Consider the following 26521-nt stretch of genomic DNA (forward strand, 5'->3'; position numbering starts at 1 on the left):
CAATTTATTCTGGATGGGTACATAGTTCTGCCACTGCCTGTTCTACTAACACTGAGCAGCATTCATTGTTTTACCCTTTTCAAATCACTCTTTGACAATAGCCTAGAATAGTTGGTCTATGAAGCAAGCTTACTTAACCGGAATCCCCAGGCTTTGTGGAAGAGTTTTCATGCTCTACTGTCGCATCTCTGTGTGATTTCATATATAATGCTGCAGTTGAGAGCTCCTTTGGAAATTTGTTGTAAAGGCTGATCCGGCCCCACTCTGAAACACACATACACACCAATGAAAAGGGTGGGTCATGTGGCAAAGACCTCCCTGCAAGAATACAGGGGTTGTCATCCCTCGGCTAGGACCTTCGTGCCCTGCTGGCCTCTGGGAAGCTCACATCTATGATCTATTCAGACACTGTAGGAAGCAGAACGCTAGATTAGACCTTTAGTCTGATCCAGCAGGGGTGCCCTTTTTGAGTTAAGCCTGCTTTAGAGGTCTGTCGCTTGTGGATTTCAAAAAAAGACTCCTGCAAAGTCGCTGATATTGAAGATCACTGTTAACCACGCTAAGAATTCCAACTGAAAATGCTCAGAGGCCTTGGTTTATGCTGTGGTCCTCCTCAGTGTGTGAGTAATATCTTGTGTTGGGCCTTCAGAAAGTGGCAAGTTTTCATGGTTTACAAAGTGCGGGAAAAAGTACCAGTTCCTAAGAGGGCAGGTAAACACAGATGTTTTAGCAAGTGAAAGGAAAATGATTTAAGTTTTTACCGTATCAGATGCAGTCTGTGCTCTTGATATCACCTATGCCTGGGGGGGCGGGGGGCGGGGAGAGGATGCCTTAAATAAAATTAGTGTGGCTTTTGATGAGAATGCTTTTGAAGTGTCAAGGTGTACTTATTTACTACACTTATCTATCCGGTTTCTTCTGTCATGGAGCTGAGGGTGCTATGGATAGGGCTTGCCAGGCATTGTCCAAACCTAGACAATGCCCTCAGTCCAGTGTAAGAAATTAACCAGGCTCGTTTGCTCCTGGCACGGGTCCAATGCGACCATGCCAGGTTGGCAACTGACATCTCCATCTGGCTGGCCCCTGCAGCAGGTAAGCAGAAGAGCTCATTTATTGCATTTACATCCTGCCCTATTTCTCCAAGGAGTCCATGGTTCACAGACGACCCCACCATCTCAGTTAATCCCTACAATGACCCTGTGAGGTAGGTTAAGAAGGTGTGACTTGCCCAAGGTCACCCAGTTAGCTTCATGGCTGAGTGGGGATTTGAACCCTGATCTCTCAGGTCCTACACTGGCTTCCTAGAGTACTTCTGCTTTGAGTCAGCTATATAAATTAACCAGGTAAATAAATATGGGGAAAGCAGAATGCCAGTTGTAGAAGGATCTGAAACATTTTACTTGAAGTTAGAATTGGTTTTATTCTGGATTGTTTTATTTGATATTTTAATGTGTCGCATGAGTTTGGCCAAACTGCGGGAGGCAGTGAAAGATAGGCGTGCCTGGTGTGTTCTGGTCTATAGGGTCACGAAGAGTCGGACACAACTGAACAACAACAAATATTCTTTAAAATACAAAGCGCTATAGAAATGAAATGGGGGGAAATACTTCTAATTGTAAAAAATATGGTGCCTAGACATTCCATTGTGGCAACCGCAACCTAGGTTTAAGGTGCCATTTGGCGATTAGCTTACCGTATATTTTTGAGTTTCTAACATTCTTTATGTTCCTCTTGTGACTGTATATGCTTGGCAGGTACAATTTGTTAGCTAGGTCAAAAGCTATACCTACTGAAATTTTGTTTTCTGCACCAGTGTCAAAGGTAGAAAGAGTTCCTTTCGCCTTCTGTTGCTTCTGTGCTTTTTCTTCCTCATTTATTTCCTCTTTTAAAAACAAAACAAAAACCTAAATATACAAGCAGAAAGAGATTGTGGCAGAACCGCTGTTGTGACTAGGGCTGGGTGATGGTATATCAGTATAGAGTCCAAAATGGGTTTGAAGTCCAAATTGTGATATTGGTTTCATAGTTTTTGACCTGGCCAATATATTTCAATTTATGGTGTGTGTGCTATGGAAAAATAGCAATGTGAGAAAAAGCATGAAGCCAGCCAATGCCTCTACATAGCTCCATCCTTATTTCTGACCTTGTGATATATCAGTATATTGCGATGTTTAACTAGTGATATATCACGAAGCTGAAAACCAGATGTCGCCCAGCCTTAGTTGTGACCTACCGGTACCTTAGATCAGATCGTGCCTTCCGTGAATGCTAGTGCACACTTCCAAACACTAATAGCAGAAGGCTTAGTTTGAGCCTGGTTATGACCCCTTCCAAGGTGGGAAATCCCGTAACTGAAAATAACGTGACAGAAAGCAACCTGGGCCATACCATTTTGGAATGTGTACCTTAGGGCAGTGGATATTGACTTCAGGGGGAAATGGAAGAGTAAAGGCTAGTTCCTGCAGCATTATGTACTGTTGTGGTTGGTGCTTGTGTGCGGCGTGCCTTTGGGCTAGAACGCTGTAGCTTGGATAGTTGCGGAGAAGAGTTTGGATTTGATATCCCGCTTTTCACTACCCGAAGGAGTCTCAAAGCGGCTCACATTCTCCTTTCCCTTCCTCCCCCACAACAAACACTCTGTGAGGTGAGTGGGGCTGAGAGACTTCAGAGAAGTGTGACTAGCCCAAGGTCACCCAGCAGCTGCATGTGGAGGAGCAGAGACGTGAACCCGGTTCCCCAGATAACGAGTCTACCGCTCTTAACCACTACACCACACTGGCTCCACTACACCACACTTGCGGAAGAACCTTTTGGCACAAACTGCACAAGCATTCCAAACCAAGGCAAGCTGTCATTAGGGAAATTATAACTAGGCAACTTGTTCATAAGAATGCAGATTGTAGGGTATCTGGCTAGCAAAGCTATTGTAAAGTGATACCCATAAAAGGAACAAATAATGAATGTTGGAGATGCCAGAAAGAAATAGGTACATAAATACATATGTGGTGGCAGTGTAGCGACATTAAAGGTTTTTGGGAGATGGTCTATAAAGAATTTTTAAAAATACTAAGGTATTCCTTTAGAAAAAATCCTGAAACATTCCTTTTAGGGATGCGGGATGATGATATCCAAGCTAATGACAGGTGCATACTGATGTATGCGACAACAGCAGCCAGACTCCTTATAGCAGTTAATTGGAAATCTAAAAGAATACCCAATAAAGAAGATTGGCAAATAAAAATGATAAGGTATTATAACTTGGCATCAAAATACGAGGAAATAAAGGGTATAAATGAAATGGAGAAGGGGAAAAAATTGGAAATTGTTTAAAGAATATATTAAGCACCATGTAGAAATGGCTGATATTCTTGCAGATATTTAAAGGCTCAAACAATTGGGATGGAAAGTAGAAGAAAAATTATATATATAGGTATGCAGATGAATAAAGGGATATATGATGCAACAAAGTGAAGGCTGTGAAGCAAGGGGGAGGGGGGAGGGAGGGGTAATGGGTCTTATAAAGATATTTTAGAATGAGTATCTTATTTGCATATGTTTTGATCGATTTACTGGATAGATATGAACTGTTTTTTTTTAGTTGTGTTTTTGTCTTCTTTTTGTAACTGTTTGAAAATTAATAAAGATTTTTAAAAAGTAAAAATAAAGTAAAGCGATGCCTGTAGAAAATAATGGCATAGATCTGTCTTCAACCAGCCACCATAGCTCTGAACTGCTGTAGTAAGAAAGGAAAGAATCGGAAACCCTCTAAATTAACTGCTATTAAGAGACATATAGCACTCCTTCCTAAGTAATAAAACACTAGGTTCACAGTGGAGATACCTCCAACAGAAGGGAGAAATGCTTGAAGCATGTAGATATTCTACTAGAGGTATGTTTAATCTGAATATTTTGTTTGCATGTTCTTGTCATAATTTGCATGCTATCTTAATCAGTATTGTTTTAAAAAAGGAATTTGAGCTGCTGCTTGTATATCAGAGTGGGTGTGAGGAGCCTTTGGACTCCCCCCCCCCCGGTGTTGTGCACCACACTCCCATCATCCCTGACCATTGGTCATGTTGGTTGGGGCTGATGGGAGTTGTATTCCAAAAATGTCCGTAAGGTCACAAGTTCCCCATTCCTGCATTAGAGGCAAGCCTCATGCCTTTTAGCTGTGATTTTCAGGATTTCCTAACACAGCTCATTGGGCCACCCTGGGCCAGTATGGTGTAGTGGTTAAGAGTGGTAGACTCCTAATCTGGGGAACCGGGTTCGCGTCTCCGCTCCTCCACATGCAGCTGCTGGGTGACCTCGGGCTAGTCACACTTCTCTGAAGTCTCTCAGCCCAGCCCACCTCACAGAGTGTTTGTTGTGGGGGAGGGAGGGAAAGGAGAATGTTAGCCGCTTTGAGACTCCTTCGGGTAGTGATAAAGCGGGATATCAAATCCAAACTCTTCTTCTTCTTCTTCTTCTGGTGGTGGTGTGGAGAGGGAGCTCATGAAGCCTAAGGTTGTAACCAAGCCACCTGAACTTGTGGGTCTTGGAATGGTGTGTGTCACCAAGTGATGCCAATGTTTGTTTATTTAAAACCATGTATATCCTGTTTTTCAGCCATGGAAGTGGTTTGAAAGCCGACTCACAAAAAACAGTTAAAACCAAATTTTGCATAAAATATAGGAGTCTGCAAGAACTGCAGCCATCAAAGCAACCAATAAAATGAAATACTGCTAGAAGCTTGGGTGTTCTTAAAAAAAAGAAGTTTTAATTCGGCTTCTAAATAATATTGTATAAGTGTCTACTGAGTATTGGGAAGGGCTGTAATTCTAGGATTGAGTTCATGCTCTGAATGCAGAAAGTCTTAGGTCCAACCCCTGACATTTCTGTGTAGGGCTGGGAAAGATTCCTGCCTGAAATAATTGGAGAGCTGCTACCATTTAGGGTAGCTAAAGCTGAGCTAGATGGATCAGTGGTCCAATTCAGTGACAACGACTGCATGTCACTTCAAACCATCGTTAAACCATTGCCAGCAAATGGCACAACAAGACATTCTGATGAATTTCCTCGCGGAACTGGATCTTAAAAGTTAAAAGGGAAAAAAGGCGTAGAATTCAACATCTCCTTGAGCCATTACTATCCAGTGCATATATTTAAACAATAATCATTTGATTTATAATAAAAATACTGTGACTTTTCCAAATGCCCAAGGAGAAGATCGTCAAAGTGGCTGCATCCTGCATAGCTCAGTTGGTTAGATTGTGGTGCTGATAATGCCAAGGTTGCAGGTTCAATCCTTGTGTGGGGCAGCTGCATATTCCTGCATTGCAGGAATATAATTCTAGCATATTTTAACTCTGAGATTCTAGCATGTTCAAACTTTTAAGATCTTTGGAATAAGTTTGTCCTCAGGAAAAACAAAATATACTCAAGCATATTCATTTAAATATTTTAGGGCGGAATGGGACCTCAGTGGTTTATCAAGTGGAATTTCCTGCACAAAGCTAAAATCCTTCCCAAAACTATCAGTTTTGATAGGTTTGCAAATAGTGCTATGAAAACATAGCTGCGTGTACCGTTCCTTATCTTGCTGTTTCCAGACAGCTAATCCCTGTAATGCCAGTGTTTCATCCTTTGCTCATCTGTTACCAGATGCTCAGTCCTTGGGGGAAGGAGGTGTTCCATAAAGTAGCCAAAGCTTCATTCAGACCTCCGATGGCTGGCAGTGGGCAGTAATATCACCAATCCAAAAGATTTCAGAAAACGTTATCATTAAAAATGCACACTTGGATAAATAAAGCTTTGAGTCTTTATTCTTTTCTTTCCCCCACCCCCCAAAAAACCCAGAAGGTTTTGAAGGGTTTTTATAATGTCTGCTTCAATATGAGGACAACCTGTGCTCCAGGCTGTCACCTAAGAGCAGCTATTCTAGCAAGCTGCAGAGCAGGACTCTTCCATCAGTTCTGCTGAAGTACCAGCTTGAACATTTCCCATTCTATCTGGTCAATATAAAAAAACTGAAGCTTCAGGAACTCTGCCTTCTGCTCAATCCCCATCTCTCTTTTTTGAAAATTGTGCCATGTCTAAAAGATTGTAAGCCTGAGAGCAGGGATTCCCTTGGTTTTCTTTATTGTTCTGTAAGCCTCCCTGACAAACTCTTTGACACTAAAAAGCAAGGTAAAAAATGCTTAAACAGGCAGTGTAGAAAATTGTTGAATTTTGTTCTGTTTGAATTTATCAAGCCCTTTTATAAACTGGTGTGTTGCCACCCCCCAACAAAATAAATGTTTTGCGCTTCGATAATAGGAGGGCATTTATTGTAAGGTGTTTTTGGCACAGCACACTATGGAAAAGAGGCATACAAATTAACTAAATCAATAAAAGCTTATTGCTGCTAGCTGAAAAATGTGTGCCATCATTCCTCCAATGGAGACACTTGGATGCAGGATATATGGCTAGCCACAGAAAGCCCTATGCTTAATCCCCAGCATTTTGTAGGACGAGTGAAAAGTCAGCAGAAACCAACAAGAAGTGCCTTCTATGTCAAGAAGTATTGAAGAAATATTTTACTTTTGCCTTTCTGTTTTCCTTTCGAAAAAAGTTGACATCTTACTAAACTGGAGTACTGTGTCCAGTTCTGGGCACCACAGTTCAAGAAGGATACTGACAAGCTGGAACGTGTCCAGAGGAGGGCAACCAAAATGGTCAAAGGCCTGGAAACGATGCCTTATGAGGAACGGCTTAGGGAGCTGGGTATGTTTAGCCTGGAGAAGAGAAGGTTAAGGGGTGACATGATAGCCATGTTCAAATATATAAAAGGATGTCATATAGAGGAGGGAGAAAGGTTGTTTTCTGCTGCTCCAGAGAAGCGGACATGGGGCAATGGATTCAAACTACAAGAAAGAAGATTCCACTTAAACATTAGGAAGAACTTCCTGACAGTAATAGCTGTTTGACAGTGGAATTTGCTGCCAAGGAGTGTGGTGGAGTCTCCTTCTTTGGAGGTCTTTAAGCAGAGACTTGACAGCCATCTGTCAGGAGTGCTTTGATGGTGTTTCCTGCTTGGCAGGGGGTTGGACTGGATGGCCCTTGTGGTCTCTTCCAGCTCTATGATTCTATAAAGATGTGATTACTTAAAATATTTTGGGAGTATTGGACCTGCTGGATTTGATTACTGTAACATTTGAGCTCTGGGAATTTATCATGTTTGAAGAAGTATTTTATTTGTTGATTTGCTATTTGCCGAATTGCTGTTTTTTTCCTCCTTAACTGGTCAGATTTCAACAGAAGCCCCGAGTTTCCTTTTTCTCCTCATGCCTGTGCCAAATAGGGCAGTCATCAATCCATGTCACGACAGGAGCAAATACCTTTTTTGGCTTGTTTCAACAGGATATAAAAATAGGCCAACTGTTGGGGGAAGAAGAGGGACCAAAGAGTAATGCAGCCGCTGCAAATCCAAATAAGTTGTGGTGTTGGTGCTGGGAAGTGAAAGCAGCCGCCCGGACAGACGCCTAAGCCTTTAGCTTTTAAAAGTTCCCAAATGGGACAGGTCCAGAGTGGGAAAGGGCAGAAGAGGATGATGGTGATGATACAATTTATGAACCACTTTCTATCAAAGCAATCTCAAAGCAATTTCACAATACAATAAAGAAATAAAGAAAGAACATTACATACATGTTTGTGTCCAGTTTCGCTCCCTGACAATCCATAATCTACAAGTCAGTAACAGAACATGGTTTTAAATCAGACTAGCAGTTGTGGCTTGTATGTGTCTGTGTGTGTTTTTTTATTAAAGATTTTCTTGGTTTACAAAGGTGTGTGCAATGTCTCTCGTATTTTTCCATGTAACATTTTTACAGAACAATTTTGGTTGTTGAGACATTAGGGAGGGAAGGGGGAAGGAGGTGGGTGGGATGGGGAGACGATGTTTCTATTTTCCTTAGTATATGTAGGATTTGGTGTCAGCGTTGTTTGTGTTGGTTCTCTGTTGTTTGCTTGTGTTTCTTTGGCGGTGAGAGGTCAGGATTGGCGTAGGGTGTGATTGTTCATTTGTGGTTGGCTGTGGCGATCTTTGGTTTCCTGTGTGAGTGGGGTGGGTGGGTGTTTTGGATCAGGTTAGCCATATTGATTTGTATGCTGTCGGTAGATTTTTGTCATTATCTTGTTGGGCTGTGTGTGTGATGAAGGGGGACCATACGGGGGTGACGGTGTCTTCTTCTGTTTGTCCCCGGCAGTTGTGGCTTGTTGGGGAGAAACAAGCCACAATCTCGGATTCAGTCATAACGCCAAGTCACCTGTCCCTGGTCTTTTTCTTGTGCAAGGAGGGAGTAACGCGAGAGAAATGAGGCTGTGTGTTTCAGCACTGTTTATTGAGCAAAGTTTCTTGGCTTAACTCAGAAATTCACGGAGGTAAAGGCTGTCAGCAGCTACTAGACACAGTGGCTTTGCTTTGCCTCTATGCTTGGATTCGGATTGCGCCCGTTGTTGGAAACTGCAGGAGGAGAGAGTGCTGTTTCACTAAAGACTTGCTTTCCGGCTTCTTGCATGCATCTGGTTGGCCACTGTGATAACAGGATGCTGGGTTCCATGTTGTTGTTGTTCAGTCATGTCCGACTCTTCGTGACCCCATGGACCAGAGCACGCCAGGTCATAGACAAGTCATAGACTGTTCTAAAGTCATAGGAAGCTGCTTTATAAGAGCCAGTGTGGTGTAGTGGTTAAGAGCAGTGGACTCATAATCTGGTGGACCGGGTTCGATTCCCCGCTCCTCCACATGCAGCTGCTGGGTGACCTTGGGCTAGTCACACTTCTCTGAAGGCTCTCAGCCTCACTCGCCTCACAGAGTGTTTGTTGTGGGAGAGGAAAGGAAAGGAGAATGTTAGCTGCTTTGAGACTCCTTAAGGTAGTGATAAAGCAGGATATAAAATCCAAACTCTTCTTATAATGCATTGGACCATGGGCCCATATAGCTCAGCATTGTCTGCATTGACTGACAGCAGCTCTACAAGGTTTCAGACAGAGAACTTTTCCTAGCCCTACTTGGAGATTCCTGGGATTGATCCTGAGACCTTTGGCATTCAGAGCAGATGTTTTGCCACTGAGCTATGGCTTTACTGCAAAAGTGTTACTGTTAGTGCAAATCTGGCCTCCGGCTCCAGCTATAAAGCAGCCTTTCTATAAGTGGAACATGCCTTCCCCATTTCGAAGGGCACTATTGGATCCAGCCCAATGTTCTGTTTTGGCAAAATGCAAATATAGAGAGCGGCTATTGTACTGGAATAACAATTATACTGCACTCTGGGTAACTGTCTTGCTGTGTTTCTTTCTCTTCCCCCACCTTCCTGCCACACACACAAACACCTCTGATTCCCCTTTGTCTGTTTTTAGATTCTAAGCCCCTTGGGCTATGATCCAACTTGTTTATTCTAAAGTGCCATGTGTATAATATGGCACCAATTAAATAAATTGCATTCACACAACTCAAACAAATATCATTCATGTAACCTAATGCTTGGTACAGAGGATCTGTTGGAGGTACTCAGTACCATAAGGTGTGATCTCTTATTTGACTTTGTATCCCACTGGGTTCAGAAGATGGAGAAACTGTGATAAGATCTTCAGATGAGCCCCCTTTTGAACAACTGTACTGTCAATTGGTGCAATGTGCCAAGGATGTTTAAAGGAGAGGGATTTGTCTATAGTGCCACCCAGCTTAAGGAGATTCAACACATGCCAACTTCAAAGTCCTATTCAGGCCTTCTTCTTTGCCTTTTTTGCTCCAACATTTTAAAACTAACTTTACGGTCTCTGCCAGCTTTTCAGTTTCCTAAGTAAAGGTAAAGGGGCCCCTAACCATTAGGTCCAGTCGTGTCCAACTCTGGGGTTGCGGTGCTCATCTCGCTCTATAGGACAAGGGAGCCGGCGTTTGTCCGCAGACAGCTTCCGAGTCATGTGTCCAGCATGACTAAGCCGCTTCTGGCGAACCAGAGCAGCGCACGGAAACGCCGTTTACCTTCCCGCCGGAGCGGTACCTATTTATCTACTTGCACTTTGATGTGCTTTCGAACTGCTAGGTGGGCAGGAGCTGGGACCGAGCAACGGGAGCTCACCCCGTGGAAGGGATTCGAACCGCCGACCTTCTGATCGGCAAGCCCTAGGCTCTGTGGTTTACTTCATTGCAGTTTCTCAGTTGTTGTGTTGTGTTGTGTTGTGTTGTACACTGCCCTGGAATCCGTTGGAAGTGGTACAGTATAGACATCTTAAAAGCATGATTTCCTGTTGCTTTTCTAAAAATAAAAGTGTAACACCTGCCATCAGTCATGTGCTGAAAAGATGCCTGCCTTCAGAACAAATTTCAAAAGTCACGCTCAGTGCCAGGTCACTGTTTGGCTTGGACTATGCCGTGCTGCAGCATGGCAGAACATCAACTGGTGGTTTGGATGGCAGGGAGACATTTGATATCTATTTCACTTTGTGTACAACTTGCTACATTGTGGCAAGAGGCTCCCAAATCATGAGATTTTGTTCCTCTTACTGTTTTTCAGGGAAGCCGATATTTTCAGTTGACATTCATCCAGATGGGACCAAGTTTGCAACTGGAGGGCAAGGTATGTTCACAGATTATATCCTCTTGAGAAAACTCTGTTTCCAAGTTGATTACTGGTTACCTTGAAAATAAACCATGGATCATGTTTTTTCAATGCAGTACCAAAGAGTTACATGTGGGGCTGGTTGCATGATAACCATTGCAAACCCTACATCTTTTTTTACTTTAGTGCAGAGGTGGAAAGTAACTATTGCATAAGCCATTTCTCATAAAACTGATGTACCCTCCTTTCATGCACGCAGAAATAACGAACCACAGTTTGTGGCTTAATGTTATGTCTGAACCAGGAATCTGCTTCATTTGGACCATGACTGTTAAGCCAAGGTGTGTTCTTGGCTTTTGTTAGCATGAAACGACCCATGACCCCCCAGCTTGGATGTAAAAGTGTGCTGTGGTTCATGGTTTGCTGCTGTCGCTTGTGCAGTAGGAGAAGCAAAACGCGAGTGATCTCTGCATTCGGGCTAAACTATGGTTTAGCATGAGGTCCAAACCATAAATGAGACTTGCTGTAAATCTTTCAATGCTCATATTTTCAGTAGGATGCCCAATATAACATATTAAAACATTTCTTCCTTAAATTACCGTACAGTCAGGCTGCCCTTCTTCTGTTGAATAGCATTCCTGTTGAGATATGACAGGCGGTCACAGTCTGTACTTTCCAGAAACAATGGAAAACGTTTTTGTTCCAACAGGCTTTCCCAGCTGCATAAACGTGCCCTTGCCATGAGCGTGTCTATTTGGCATTGTTTTAGTTTTGTTTAATTGTATCAGTTGTGTTTTTGTGTGTGGCGACTGCCTTGAGATTATTGTGTGAAAGGTGATAAATAAATGGATGACGATAATTCATTGCTGTTTGACACCAGTTCAGGGCTAGTTCAGATCTTTGGCTCCTGTCGATGCTGTCCTTCACACGGGGAGGAGGGGCTGGAGTGCACAAATTATGATGTGACAGGTGTGTCGCCCCCCGCCCCCCACGTTACCTGTGATTCTTTGCCTCCCCACTTAAAAGAGGTGAAATAATCACAGATAACACACAAATGGCCATTTCCCCTATCCAATAGAAATTGAAGGGGGTGGCAGCATTTCAATGGGGACAAAACCTGATATTTTCCTGCCACACTAGAGATCCCATTAGGCTTTTTCACGCATCACACGGAATGTGGGTACACTGTGTACATGTTTTTGTTTGAAAGCGGTGTTTACTTCTTCATTTGTACAGCTCAGCTAGCATGTAAGGATACCTTACAGACTGTGCACTTGCCGGTGGTTACATATGAATAAATGTTCAGTCCAACTGTTGTATATAAAGATTGTGCACTTGTTGAATATGTGTTTGTGTGTGTCCGTGGGCTGTATAAATCCTGTAAGAAAAGGAAACGAGACAACGGAATGTTATTAAATACCCCGACTTCTCTCACCACCAAAGGAGCACAAGTGAACAACAGAGAACCTGCACAAACAACGCTGACACCAAACCCTACATATAGTCAGTAAAATAGAAACATCGTCGCCCCACCCCACCCATCTCCCCATCCCGCCCACCTCTTTCCCCCTTTTTCTTCCTAATGTCTCAACAAACAAAATTGATTTGTAAAAACGTTACATGGAAAAAATACGAGAGAGACATTACACTACCTTTGTAAATCAAGAAAATGTTTAATAAAAAATACTTTTTAAAAAAATCACACATTTTAAAATCATGACAAACAACACATGCTTGTTATACAACCAATATCATTCAGGTTCTTCTCTCAACCATTTCTTTTCCTTTTTTAGTTTTCAAATAAAAAAGTAATAATTTATTATTAGCATCGTTGCTGATGCTATTTAAACTGTCCGTTTCCAGTGCTCGGAGTGACATGATTTTAAAACTACAGAAATAATTAAAAATCTATAACCTCACCATAGAAAAGAACAGAAACAAGAACTGACAGCAATGTAACTGCCTCAGGCATAGGCAAACTCTGGCCCTCCAGATGTTTTGGGACTACAACTCCCATCATCCCTAGCTAACAGGACCAGTGGTCAGGGATGATGGGAACTGTAGTCCCAAACATCTGGAGGGCCGGAGTTTGCCTATGCCTGTAGCTAGATCATCATCACAATACAGCTTTGCCTCATATAAATAGACCTTCTCCACACACAAGTTTTCCCTGCCACAATGAAGGGCATTTTGTTAGCTTACAGTGATCTTGACATTGCTCAGCGTAGTTTTAAAATATGTAATTTAATAACAGTCTGTAACTGGTTTCCTTTCTTTGTTTTATTTACATTGGCCAGCTCAACCCCTTTCTGTTAATAAAATCAACAATGCAAACAAACCTTGTTGCTGTTTCTGAAAAGTGACGTCTGATAATCTGACTAAATCGTCTTGGCCATTTTCCTTTCTTAGGTTATAAGTTTGAATAATAATCATCCTAGCTATTTGTCTCCATATGATACTGTTTTGTCGTTTTGATTTCCTCTTGGAATCCAACCTGCAATTACACAATCCCTTAAACCCTGTCGATTTTTAGCAAATCTGGTGCATCTACTGTATGTAATGGGCTGGACTTCAACTTTTGTTTCTGCGTAGACAATTTAGTGTCCCAGTGCCATGGGCAAATTAGCTGAAGGTATTTTGAATGGGAATGTATGAGATAGCTCAGTTGCTAGAGCACAAGACTCTTAATCTCAGGGTCGTGGGTTTGAGCCCCATGTTGGGCAAAAGATTCCTGCTTTGCAGGGGGTTGGAATGGATGAGCCTTGTGGTCCCTTCCAACTCTACAATTCTATGATTAAGCAGTTCTGAATTCTATGGTTCTATGAAACATCACTTGGATACCAAAGAGTTGTAGGCTGTAATCCAGGGGTGCCCAAACTTTTTTCAAAGAGGGCTAGATTTGATGAAGTGGACATGCTTGAGGGCCAACCGAAGTTGTTGAGCTTTTTTAAGGATTTTACCCCAGGACATTTACTGCCACGGGGGCCAGATTAAATCAACCGACGGGCCAGATTAGGATTTTGCACATGCCTGCTGTAATCCTTTATAGTTTTACTTGAAAATGTGTCCCATTGGACTCAGTGGTGCTTCCAGCCAGTGGCCTTCAACCAGTCAAGACCTGAGACCTACCTCTGACTTCCAAGTTGTAACATAGGACCCATCTGACTAATAGCTGGTAGCGTTATAGTAATGCAAATTATTGAATCCTAAAATGGCAATTCACAGAGGAATATACACAGTGTTACTTCTGCATCACTCCTAATTGAAAATGAATCCTGCAGTGTGGCAAGAGAAAGGCCTGAGCATGTAGTTGCCCAGAAACATGCATTTTTTTTTAAATGGCTCCTGCCTTCCTCCTCCTACATTCGTGGAAATTGATAAAACGAGCATTTTGTCCGACGAACACATCCTGGTCCAGATAAGCATGTAGTGCTCCTTTGGTCTGGTCAGCCGAAGCTGGAATCCAACATCGCAGCAACAGCTTTGCTGCGGACTGCCTGGTGTGGCCTTGCGACCCATCTCTGGGTCCCAACCCAGGCTGAAGACCTATGTCCTGAGCAGATTTGTTGTGTGCTCTATCCCAAGCAACAAGTGCAAGTATTTACTCTTGTGCAATGGAATTTACCCCCCACCCTCTTGTTACCCCTCCCCCCCAAAAAAATCAGTTCTGGGTCGTCGTCGTCCCCCAACCCTCTGGAGCAGATTGGAGAGGAAGGGGCAGAGTGGGCTTGGGGGAATTCTGCTGTGCAAGTGTAAATGGAACTCGGTAGTTGGAAACCACCCACCCGACAGTGTTGCACTGTCAGTCTTTCTCTATTTGATCATCATCATCATCATCATGGCAGCATGCAAGTAACGAAAGTATTCTCCGTGGAAACACCAGCGCTTTTCTGTAAAATGGTATGTTGATTTCTCTTTGTCCTTAGGACAGGATTCTGGGAAGGTTGTGATATGGAACATGGCTCCCGTCCTCAAAGAGGAAGACGAAAAGAACGAGAATGTACCCAAGATGCTCTGTCAGATGGACAATCATTTAGGTATTGTAGAGCAGGGGAGGGTAGACTTCAGGTTTGTGGGATCCAGGAGAGCTCCCAACATCCACCAGGGTGGTTAGGTGCAACAGGCATGCGGTAAGGATTAAAGGATTTTGAGACCTGGAATTTGTTTGGCTGCTTTTTAGTACGGTACCAGAAATGGACAGAGCTCACAATCCTTAAGCAGAGAAATCCACTTCTGGTTTACCCTTCACCCCCCCAGCTCTCGTAATTTCAGACGTAATAATTTAAAGGGGCCAGGGCCGGAATTTTGTTCTTTAATAACTGATAGTCAGAAATCCTTGACCATTTACTGAAAATTGCCCAACACTACATCTCTTATCTACCTTCTATCTATCCCTCCTGGAGAATTACATTTCCATTTCGGTACTGGCTGGTCAGTAAAGTGCAAGGAATGGCATGGAGTAGTGTTCTTCCACCTTGGGTTCCCAGATGTTGTTGGACTACAACCCCCATCATCCTTCACAATTGGCTAAGCTGGCCAAGGAGGATGGGGGTTGTAGTCCAACAATGTAAGGGGCTCACAGGTTGAAGAACTCTGGTGTAGAGAACCGTGGGCCTTAATTGCATATCAAAGGATTTTAGACTTTGAGAACTGCTTTGAATGTTAAACTAAGCCATGGTTTGGTGTTAAGGAATGACCCATCTTCTTGCATGGTCTCTCCCCCTCCCCCCCCCCGCTTGTTCCACTTTTTAGAAATACCTTTCTGATGTCCAGGGATGAGTGGGTTGTACTAGAATTCCAGATGGAACCCATTCTCAATTGCACCATTTTTTAAAGGACCTTAAGTTATGCCACTGATATATTTGCTCAGTGACCCATTCATTTTAAAGGAGAACAGAAGGCTGTAAAAATTTAGGTGCTCATACACACCTCCTCCTCCAGTATGACCCTGCCCAAGTTTTGAGATCAACATCTATGGCCTTGCCCTTTATCCACCACCAGAACATGTATGTGCGTACAAAAGACAGGGTCTTTCCAGTAGAGGGGACCTGAAGCATTGAGCATATTGAATCTTGTCATTGGCAGTTAATACCCGCCTATCAAACGAAGCGTACCTCTATTGTGTGCATTGATATTTCTTTGCCTCTGATGTTGCTGCGTTTTCGTTTCGTTTTTCAAATGCTTTACACGTCACCGTTTTATTTTGCTTTCCTGGGTTACTGTTTTACAGACATGACATTATGCTGCTTTGCTCGGCTTGTAAGCCGTTTTGATCATTGCAGGTGGAAAAAGCAAAAATAAGTACACTTCAAATGCTTGTTTTGTTGGTAACACAACATCTCTGAAGAAAAGCATTGTTTGAAATGTGGGCAATCACATTTCCTTCCCTCTTCATTCATGGTTAGTTCTCCCTCCACTCGTACTGTTTGGTGGGTGCAGCTCCCACCTCGCACTGGTGGGACAGAAACACAATCTGTTGCTGCAGCTGAGATCCAGTGCATGAACACTGCAGAAAGATAAAGACGCCATTACGATTATCAGAAGCATACAGAGAGAATTGCAAAGGGTGTGAACTCATTAAAAATACTGTGAACTATTCTGGCGTGCCTTGATATAAAAATCCAATTCCTTTCCATTTGTGTGTGTTTCTTCCATTTTAGCATGTGTGAACTGTGTGCGATGGTCAAACAATGGCATATATCTGGCTTCCGGGGGAGACGACAAGCTGATCATGATTTGGAAAAGAGCTGCGTAAGTGTGCTGCCCGCCCCAAATTTACATCTTTCCTTGTTCTCTGAACGTTTGTTGAATTATTCCCTGTTTCTTATCTCCAGAGTTGTGTAAACACTTTCTAGAATACAAAAAGTGATTATTATTTTTTGCGCAGGCTTTCCCTGACCCGCAAGGTTGCACCTTGACTTACTGTATGTGTCTTAATCCCCTGAATTCCAGTTTTACTTGCTTTTACAGTCGAACCTCGGAAGTCGAATGCCTTGCGAGTCGAACATTTTGGCTCCCGAAAGCCACAAACCTGGAAGTGATTGTTCCGGTTTGCAAACGTTCCTTTGGAACCTGAATGTCCGTCACAGGTTCCGCGGCTTCCGATTGGCTGCAGGAGCTTCCTGCAGCCAGTCGGAAGCCACACCTTGGTTTCCGAACGTTTTGGAAGTTGAACAGACTTCCGGAATGCATTCCGTTCGACTTCCGAGGTATGACTGTATATGTTTTTATATTGGTTTTGTTTGATTTAGGTTTGTATTTTTGCTTAAGAGATTTTTTTTTAAAAAAAAAATATCGTGGTTAGGCTTTTGAATAAAACAAGGAAATTAAATAAATACAGGCTCCCTATTAAAAGTCTCCTCTAAATGTGGGGTGGGGTGAGGTTCATTTCAACCGTTGTGGTGGTTCACAAAAGAATTCTGCCATGTGATTGCTTTTGGTAACTCTTGTTCCCGTCTTCCATAGGTACATTGGGCCGAGCACAGTGTTTGGTTCCAGCAGTAAACTTGCTAACGTAGAACAGTGGAGGTGCGTCTCAATCCTTAGAAGCCATTCAGGGGGTAAGTGTGTTTGAAACACTGGAAGATGCTCACAGTGCGTTACTTGTTCCCTGAACCCATCCCAAAGTTCACTCCCCGTTATCTGGTCTGCTTTAGATAGATTGTATTTGGCACCCAGTAGGATGGTGAGCATTGTTTCCCATTGCACTGCTTCTGTGCAGTTATTTACATCCTCACTTAACAGGTGGCCGGCTAGATAAAAGGCAGCAAATAGCAAGAGTCATACCCTATGAGCTCATCACATAGTCATTACCGTACTTTTCCGTGTATAACACGCCCCCTATTTTGGAGGACTCCAATTTCAGAAGATGGCCCAAAGTTGTTGAGCTTTCTTTGGGGGACGATTGGAGTTGTTGAGGATTGCCCAGAGTTGTTTCAGCTTTCTTTTTTTGGGGGGGGGGGAATGCAGTAAATCACTAACCCGACAGTTAAAATCGCTTGCGTCTGCAACAAGCGCCTGCCCGATCGCAAACACCAGAACTAAATACCCCTTGATGCAGCAACCAATCACCAGTCATTATACATGGAAAAGTATGGTAATTTTGCTCTGTGTTTTCAGCAGCTTGCATGTAAGTATCGCAGGGGTTGTTGCAAATGCAGAGGTGCTATCATTCTGGCGAACCGCCCTGTGATGATTCTCAGATGAAGGGTGGTGTACAAATCAAATTAAAATAAAATCTGGACCAAAAACGTACAGAGTAGAACTACAGCTACTGATTAGTCTCATGTCAGGAGCGGTGCAAACGGCTTTGTGTTTTAGGATCTGAAGTTGTTGTTTTTCTTGTGAACCTAGCTGAGCGCACATTTTACAAATGCTATTTTTAAAAAATAAGTAGGTAAACCAGGAAAGAATTGGAAATGGTGTGTGTGTGGAGAAAAAAAAATATATCCTGGATTGCTGGTTGCACATAGAGGTTTTTTAATAAATAAATAAATAAAGATCAATATGAAATATATATATTTAAAAAACCAATATAAATTAACGCTGCTCAATTCTTACATTGTTATATTTATTTGTATCTAACTACAGGCCTCCAAGATAACCTGCAATAACAGAAAATTAGCACGCAACAATCATTATAGGTTTTTTAAAGCTAAACTGGCAGCAGTAACTGGGTAAAGGTACTGTACTGCTGCCTAATAGTCCCTGAAGTAGAGTGACAGACCAATCAACAAAGAGTCCCTGTAAGCCATACAAAAGCCCACACAGCTACTGTGTAAATGCTAATTGTACTCAGAGAAAGACGCATTGGAATTAATGGACCCAAGTTAGTTAGATCCATTAATTTCCTGTGTTCCACTCTTGAATACAGCTTAGATGGATAGAACCTTGTGTGCTGAATATGCCATTTAAAACCATTTCCTTTTTCTTATATTTGTGTGATATCTTAAATAAGCTTTCTTTGAGAGGAGTAGCACAGATTGAACAAATGAGTCCACTTACACACAGAGAGACACTCATGTAAACCCCTTAACCATAGAATCTTAGGTAATGGTTAGGTCGGCTGTGAATTTCAGTTCTCTGAACTCAAAGGGAGCTGTTAAGTGGATGGGTGGCTAGTTTTCTGTTTCCCCTGAGAAATGGTTCACTTAAGGTGTGTGTGTGTGTGTGTTTTAATCCCCTACAGATGTCATGGATGTGGCATGGTCTCCTCATGATGCTTGGCTGGCCTCTTGTAGTGTGGATAACACTGTTGTCATCTGGAATGCTGTCAAATTCCCAGGTATAACGCAGAGTTCTGACTATCGAGAGGTAATGGTTTTGTTTTGCGGGGGCTGCCACTCAATATGCTTTTTAAACAAAACAAACAACTTCCTCACCAACCCAGGTTCACCCATAGCGCTAAGCGAAGCCCATGATTTAGCACAAATGAGCATCATGTGGGTTCCCGGAACAAGGATTGTGCTCCCTCTTGGTCCTGCTGCCGCCATGCTACCTAGGACTAAGCCATGGTTTGGCTTAGCGTTACATTTGAACCTGGGCTCATGGTTTGTCTTGCTCCAGAAAAACCACATGCTGTAACTGTTAGCAGGAGTGTCCTACTCTTGTGTAGGACCCTGGCAGAGACATGCCCGGCTGGCATGTTCTCTCCCTCCTGGTCGATCATCTGGGAGCTTCAAAAGCTTTCTTCTGCCCGAACATCACAGCGACTGATACCAAGAAGCATCAGCACACTCAGGGATCTGCAGAGTCTTCACAGCATGCGTAAACAGACCTCAGCAACTTAGCGTTTTGGCTGATCTACTTTATTTACATATAAACACACACTGAGCACTGCAACATGGTTCCCTCTCTCTCTAGCATCAGACAGCAAAGAGAGAACAAAGGACAATAGTCCCACTTCATGGAACACAGTAACACAAACACCCTGTCTCCGTCACTTCCCACTCTGTGGAATGAAAACATACACCGTCATGTGGTAGATAACAATCCCATGACTGCAGACACGGGGAATGAATCTCCCAACAGTAACCAGGGTTTGTTCTCGGTTTACCACTTACAATTTGTCTGGGGAAGGCAAAACATGAACTCAAACTCAGATGTAATGCTAAGCCAAACCAAGCAAACTGAGCTACCGTGCTGACCTCATGAATATTATTGACCCTGCTAATATTATTGCCAATCTTCCAGCATCTTCTCTTCCACTGCCTTGCAATTGTTTAGCTTTAGAGCAGGAGTGTCCAACAAGCCGGATGCCCGACGGGGCTTCTGCGGCTTCTGATTGGCTGCAGGAGCTTCCTGCAGCCAATCAGAAGCTGTGCTTTGGTTTTCGAACGTTTTGGAAGTCGAACGGTCTTCCGGAATGGATTCCATTCGACTTCCAAGGTACAACTGTATTCTTTCATATCTCCTAGCTGCATTTGAATGCAAGGGTCTTTTAAAAACAATAACCTCTACTATGAATTCAGCACAATTGAATACCAACTGGTACCAAGACGTTGTCAGGCTTCAGTAGCATTTTAAAGCTCTCTCAGCTTTATCCAGTTAAACAGTTCTTGAAAAAGTCAGTATGTATTTTTTTTTTTAATCTTTTTTTCTCTTTGCTGCATGCAGAAATTCTCGCCACTCTGAAGGGACATTCTGGCTTAGTTAAGGGGCTCACCTGGGACCCAGTTGGGAAATATATTGCGTCGCAAGCAGATGACCGAAGCTTGAAGGTGTGGCGTACCATGGACTGGCAGCTAGAAACCAGCATCACCAAACCATTTGATGAGGTGTGTGTTGTGTTAGCCATCTCTATAGCACATCCTGTGAATGAACATAACTTCAGATGTGGGGTAGCTTTTTTTAGCATAGGGGCTGCATTCCTTTCCAGGTGAAGGGGCACGTGCCAGTGATGGGCAGGGCCGGAGGAAGAAGTGGGAGGAGCAATAAATGTAATTTTAAACCTTCATACAGGAGATATCTTTCAAGACCTCCACAAGGGATTAATTTTCTGACCCTTATGAGTATTCAACCCCTAGCTTCAGATCAAGATGTCAGGGCTCCCAGGTTTGCAATTCTGGCTTGCAGGACAAATGAAAACTGTTGTTTGGCACTCCACATTCTGCAATCCAGGGGAAGGAGGCAGTTACAATCCGCAAAGAGAAGAGGGCAAGTATGAGTCCAAGGCACCTGCCATCCAAGACAGGACTTTGCGCCAAACACCCAGGGCCCCACTCAGCCAATTAAGTAGAACGGCCCCAAACACAGCAGAGTAATTGAAGTAATACACATTAGCCCCTAAAGATGTACATCTGTTAATCTCATACAGTCAAACCTTGGTTGTCGAATGTAGTCCGTTCCAGAAGATGGTTTGACTTCCGAAACGTTCAACAACCAAGGCACGGCTTCCGATTGGTTGCAAGAGCTTCTTGCACTCAAGCGGAAGCCATGTCGGACGTTCGGGTTCCAAAAAACGTTAAAAAACCAGAGCATTTACTTCCGGGTTTTCGGCGTTCAGGAGCCGAAACATTCAAAAACAGAGCCGTTCGAGAACCGAGGTTTGCCTGTAGTCTAAAAGCAGCTAACTGAACTACTGCTTCGTGGCCTGTTCTTGATCTGAGCTGAGCCATAGCAGCTGACCGATTTTGCCTTCTTCAGTCAGGTGCCTTTGAAATGAGCAGGTGCCATCATTTCCAAACTGAGCACCATGTGCCGTTTTGGTCCATATATATTTGGGTGCCTGAGGCCGTTTCCCCTCCCACATATAGCTTAGGAATTCAGTGTCTGTTCTCTCCAGTTGCTGCATTCTGAAACGGGGGGTTCACATAGTATAGGCTTAAGACTTTTCCGGTTGCAAATCGTAACTTCTGTGCCCAACTGAAAACATAAGAACATATAGGGAGTGTCAGGGATAGTGGGATTACTTGGGAGGAGCAGGAAGAGACAGAGGAGCAAGCTAGAGCTGGGAGAAAAGATAGCGATTCCTCCAGGGAAGGGGAGTCACTGGGTTATAGAGAACAGCCACCCATAATCTCCACAGATTCATCTCCCAGCTCAAGCCCCCGTCAGGAAATGTCTCCGGTAGAGGGGGAGATGGCAGGCTCCGGTATGGCAGGGCAAAGACCAAGAGCAGTCAGTCTCAGACAGGAAGAAGTGATGGGGGGGGGGGAAGGAGGCGACGCAGACGTCATTTTAGAGTGCCGAGCCGTTGGCTTTGTTGGCGGGGGCGCGAAAGCCCGCCACTCCGAGAAACTGAAACTAACTGAGCAGTCGTGCTGCAGAGACTCTGTAATTCCATGATGGACAATAAATAGTTTTAGCTTACCTGAAGGCTTGTCGTTACTCATGAGCAACATCTAAAGGGAAGAGCAATCCCTGACAGGGAGCCTCCTGGAAAAGGCCAACGGCCCATCTAGTCCAGCATCCTGTTCTCACAGTGGCCAAGTAGATGCCTTTGGGAAGCCTGCAAGCAGGACCTGAATGCAACAGCAACAACCGGTATTCAGAGGCAGACTGCCTCCGACAGTGAAGGTAGAATGCAGCATCCCCAGCTAGTAGCCATTGGCAGCCTTATCCTCCAGGAAGCCAAAGTGGTTGGGTGACACGGGCACATGTGAGTGCAACCCCAGATGATGCCAGTGACAGATAATATGTGTTGAATCTGGTTACAGATAAGGGTGTCATTTATCATTCATGAACTTTTGGCAAACGTGATGGTCAGTCCCTTCTGCGGCCTGATTTTACTTTTCAGTGTGGAGGAACGACCCATGTTTTACGTCTCAGCTGGTCACCCGACGGCCACTATCTGGTCTCCGCTCATGCCATGAATAATTCTGGTCCCACGGCACAGATCATTGAACGAGACGGGTGGAAGACCAACATGGATTTTGTTGGCCATCGCAAAGCAGTGACAGTGGTGGTAGGTTCATTTATTTCAAAGTATTTATGAACTGACACACACACACACACACAGTGGTACCTTGCTTCTCAAACTTAATCCGTTCTGGAAGCCCATTCCAAAACCAAAGCGTTCCAAAACCAAGGCGCGCTTTAGAAAGTAATCCGTTCCAGACTTTAAAAAACAACCCCTAAAACAGAAATTTAACGTGAATTTTACTATCTAACAAGACCATTGATCCATAAAATGAAAGCAATAAACAATGTGCTGCAGTCACACAATCAATCAGCGGCTGAAGTGGGTTCCACACAGTCACAAAAACAAAACGAAAAGAGCCACAAAAACCCAAAATAAATAGCAAAAACAGACAGACCCCAGTGTAACACTCAAAACGGAAGTGTGGCACTCAAATTGGAAGCGTAACACTCAAAATGGAGCACATTTGGCTTCCGAAAAAAGTTCACAAACCGGAAGACTTACTTCCGGGTTTGCTGTGTTTGAGTTCCAAGTTGTTTGAGTACCAAGATGTTTGAGAACCAAGGTACCACTATATAAAAAAACTAAGCAATGTACTGCATCAAAAACAAACAATGTTATTAAACTAAAAATAAAGCATAAAAGCACATAGAAATAAATAAAAACAGGCATGCAGGAAATTCAAACAAATGAAGATAGGGCTTGATCTTACCAGTCGGGCAAAAAGCTACACCTTTACAAGATACCTGAAGCAGGTGATAAGCTGCTGCCTCGTGTGTATGGCCGGGGGAAGGTTGTCCTATAATGCAGGCCATTTTCAGGTCACTGCCCTGTTATTTCTTTAAGGTGTGGCACCACCCCTAGAATTTCCCCAAATGGTCTAAATTACTCCCTGTCCTGATCATAGACAGAAGTGAAGCAGAACTGAAGAGACAATTGTTCTTATTTTAGGTAATTATTAAGCCAGGTCTTGCATGGGGCGGCGGGGGGGGGGGAGGATAATAGCAGAGTAGGCTTCAGGAACAAAAAGTGACAAATGCGCTTATTTTAGCTATTTATTAAGGTCTTGAAAGAGAGGAAGGGGGTACTTGAGGAGGCTGCAGGAGCCACAAGAGCTCCCCCCCCCATATTTTTTTTTTGCAATAATTGTATTTCATTGCAGCTATCCCAGAAATATATGGAATAGGCATGTTGGGAGAGATTTATTTAATTCTTTGTTTGCGTCATGCTTGCCATACAAGTTTTACTGAGGACCAAAAATACCTGCTTGGTCCTCCTTTGTACCTTAGCTCGGCTTCTTAAAGCAAATTAATTTTTAAGAGGACCCTCTGGTCGTTTCCCCTTCCCTTCCCTAGAAATTCAATCCAAAAATCTTCAAAAAGAAGCAGAAGAATGGGAGCTCAACCAAATCTAGCCACCCATATTGCTGCTGTGCTGTTGGCAGCAAAGACCGGTCTCTTTCTGTCTGGGTAAGTAAGTCTTCTGTTCTAGCTGACATGGCCCAGCTCAGGCTGAGGTAGACGTGTATCTTGAGCAGTGGGCTCCACTCTGGTTCTGCCTTTTAGGACATGTGTAAGAACTTAATCGAATTGTGCATAGGAGCAGCTGGCTGTGCAGAGTGCTGATTGGCTAGTCCTTGTGACAATCACAAAGCCACCTTTCTCCCGCCTTCCCGTCAGTGCTGACTGTCTGGCCCTTGTAGAAATCACAATACTGCCACCAACCACCCTGTTGTGGCTGTTTAAAGAAAACTTAAATGTTACCGAATTAGCTGGTTGGTAAGCTCTATTTTTTTTTTAAGAAAAGAGGACTAAATAATTTTTTAACTGGATAAATATGCTAAGTTCCTGAAAGAGAATATGGGTGGTGGCAGGGAACGAATTTCTTTTAGAGGTAGAAGGGATGTAGTTCCATTATAGATCATCTGCCTTTGAAGCAGAAGATCCCAGGTTCGATCCTCAGCATTTCCAGGCAGGGCTGGGAGAGACCCCTGCTTGGAAACCCCGTAGAGCCACTGCCAGCCAGTGTGGACGATATTGAGGTAGACTGGCCAGTGGTCAGACTCAGTATCAGGGCCGTCTTAAGCACATCTGGCGCCTTACGGCAAAGATCCCTCCGGCGCCCCACCCCTTGTTTCCCAGAGTTGTCGACCTTTTCCCAGGCCTCTGCAGGAATCACTCTCCTCCCGCGGGGGCTTGTGAAGGAAGCTGCATATCCGCCAGCCATATAGTTGGCAGGGCGCAGCTTCCATCCTAAGCCTCTGCGGGGATCGCTCTCCTCCCGCGGAAGCTTAGGAAGGAAGCTGCATGCCCGCCAGCCATATGGTTGACGGGGCGCAGCTGGCGGGCATGCAGGAGAGAAAGGGGAGGCCGCCGGCGAAGCCGCACAGCTCCCCCACTTGCTGGGGCGCCCCTGAGAGGCTGGCGCCCTGGCGCAAAACACCAGTAAACCCAATAGGAAAGATGGCTCTGCTCAGTATAGGGCAGCTTCTTGTGTTCCTATATATTTAGCAGTAAAAAAAGCGAAGCTTAGGGGTCGGGGAGAGTCACAACAGTAGAACCCGTGCTTGTTCCTAGGAGTTATGTCTGTCTCTGCTAGTGTGTGGTGCATTATGGCCCAGTTGCTGTTTTACTGGGAATGTCACTATACTTCCTTCCTTCCTTCCTTCCTTCCTTCCTTCCTTCCTTCCTTCCTTCCTTCCTTCCCTCTCTCTCCCCCTCTAGTCAGGGCGGCCCAAGTGGGCCGCAAGAGTACTTCAACACAGAACCCATGGGCCGCAAACTGCCTTGTCACGCAGGGGGTGGGAGGAGCGAGGCCTCTAACTATGCTTTGGGAAGAAGGCGGGATGACTTTAGGACCTTGTTAGAGCTCTCACGCCTCCTTCCCAAAGCCCAGCACCTCGCTTATCCAGCTTTGGGAAGACAGCTTGAAGGCTGGGGGAACGTGTGGTCGGGCGGTGTCAAATGTTGTTGAGGGCCACCAAAAAAGGCCTTTAGGGCCTCATGTGGCCCATGGGTTGTGTGTTGGACCACCTTACTCTGGGTTTTCCATTGCTGGGCCTTCAGCTTGCATGAATTAATATGTTTCACGAGCTTCTACATGTTGCTGGATCTTGGAGAATGGGATGTGAGACTTGTTTATGGCAATAACCACCATGCAACTTTCTGTTGTTTAGCTCACGTGTCTGAAAAGGCCTTTGGTTGTTATACACGAGCTGTTTGACAAGTCAATCATGGACATCTCGTGGTAAGATATTATTCATTAACTACGTTTTAAATTCCCCCTTTCCTCTCAAGAGCAAGGTAGCAGCTACGGTTCTCATCACTTCCATTCTATCCTTGCAACAGCCCTGTGTAGTAGGTCAGGCTGAAAGAGAGTTGCCCAAGTTCAACCCATGAGCTTCATGACTTTAGTGGGGATTTGAACGTGGGTCTCCGTGGTGTCAGTCCAGTGATCTAACCACTGCACCACACTGGCTGTCAAAATATGGCTTTGATTGCGACAAAATATATTTCCTTGCTGCTCTTCTGTTGGCAGCAAGCCCGGCCATTCGTTTTTAATTCTGCAGTTTCATTAAACTGTATCCTTGTGGTCAACCATCAGTTCCCATTTAATTCTGTAATGCCTGGCTTCCTGAGTTTTCAGCTATTTTTTATGACAAAATAAAAACATTGTGGTTTGAAACATATCCATGATTTTGCCTTTTGCTTGTTGCTAAGGCACCATGGTGAGTGCCTTAGAAAGAATAAGAAGTCTAATAGACTGTAGTGCAGTGCAGAAACAAATGGAATAAATTTCTGGGGCTCTGTTCAGGTTGGAGAGGCAGGTGCGGTGCCTGGTTGACAGCGCTCATAGTTGACAGCGCTCAGTTAAACTATGGAACTCCCTCCCGCAGGAAGCTATGTTTATGTTAGATAGATAGATATTTATTATTACGGCCATTGGCCCATCACACACGATTTTCCAAACAACATATGTATACTTAGCCTTTCTACTTAGAACTTCGAAAGGACTTTAAAGTAACAGACTAAGCAGTAAATTTACAACATAAAACATCACCCCCTATTTATAAAATTATAAA

The 26521-nt window shown here is 43.9% G+C and overlaps 1 protein-coding gene across 1 annotated transcript in view; it reads left to right on the forward strand.

The window, feature by feature from the left end:
- The window catches only part of LOC117061445 (protein HIRA), a 59775-nt gene that overhangs the window by 4245 nt on the left and 29009 nt on the right, over positions 1–26521 (forward strand). Inside the window, exons 2-10 of the mRNA XM_033174284.1 lie at positions 10536–10598; positions 14507–14617; positions 16241–16331; positions 17046–17140; positions 18769–18864; positions 20196–20356; positions 22318–22485; positions 23796–23909; positions 25616–25686. Of these exons, the coding sequence (XP_033030175.1) occupies positions 10536–10598; positions 14507–14617; positions 16241–16331; positions 17046–17140; positions 18769–18864; positions 20196–20356; positions 22318–22485; positions 23796–23909; positions 25616–25686 (970 nt within the window). The remainder of the gene's footprint in view (positions 1–10535; positions 10599–14506; positions 14618–16240; positions 16332–17045; positions 17141–18768; positions 18865–20195; positions 20357–22317; positions 22486–23795; positions 23910–25615; positions 25687–26521) is intronic.

The sequence above is a fragment of the Lacerta agilis genome, chromosome 17 (assembly GCF_009819535.1).
Source record: "Lacerta agilis isolate rLacAgi1 chromosome 17, rLacAgi1.pri, whole genome shotgun sequence".
NCBI classification, from domain to species: Eukaryota; Metazoa; Chordata; class Lepidosauria; order Squamata; family Lacertidae; genus Lacerta; species Lacerta agilis.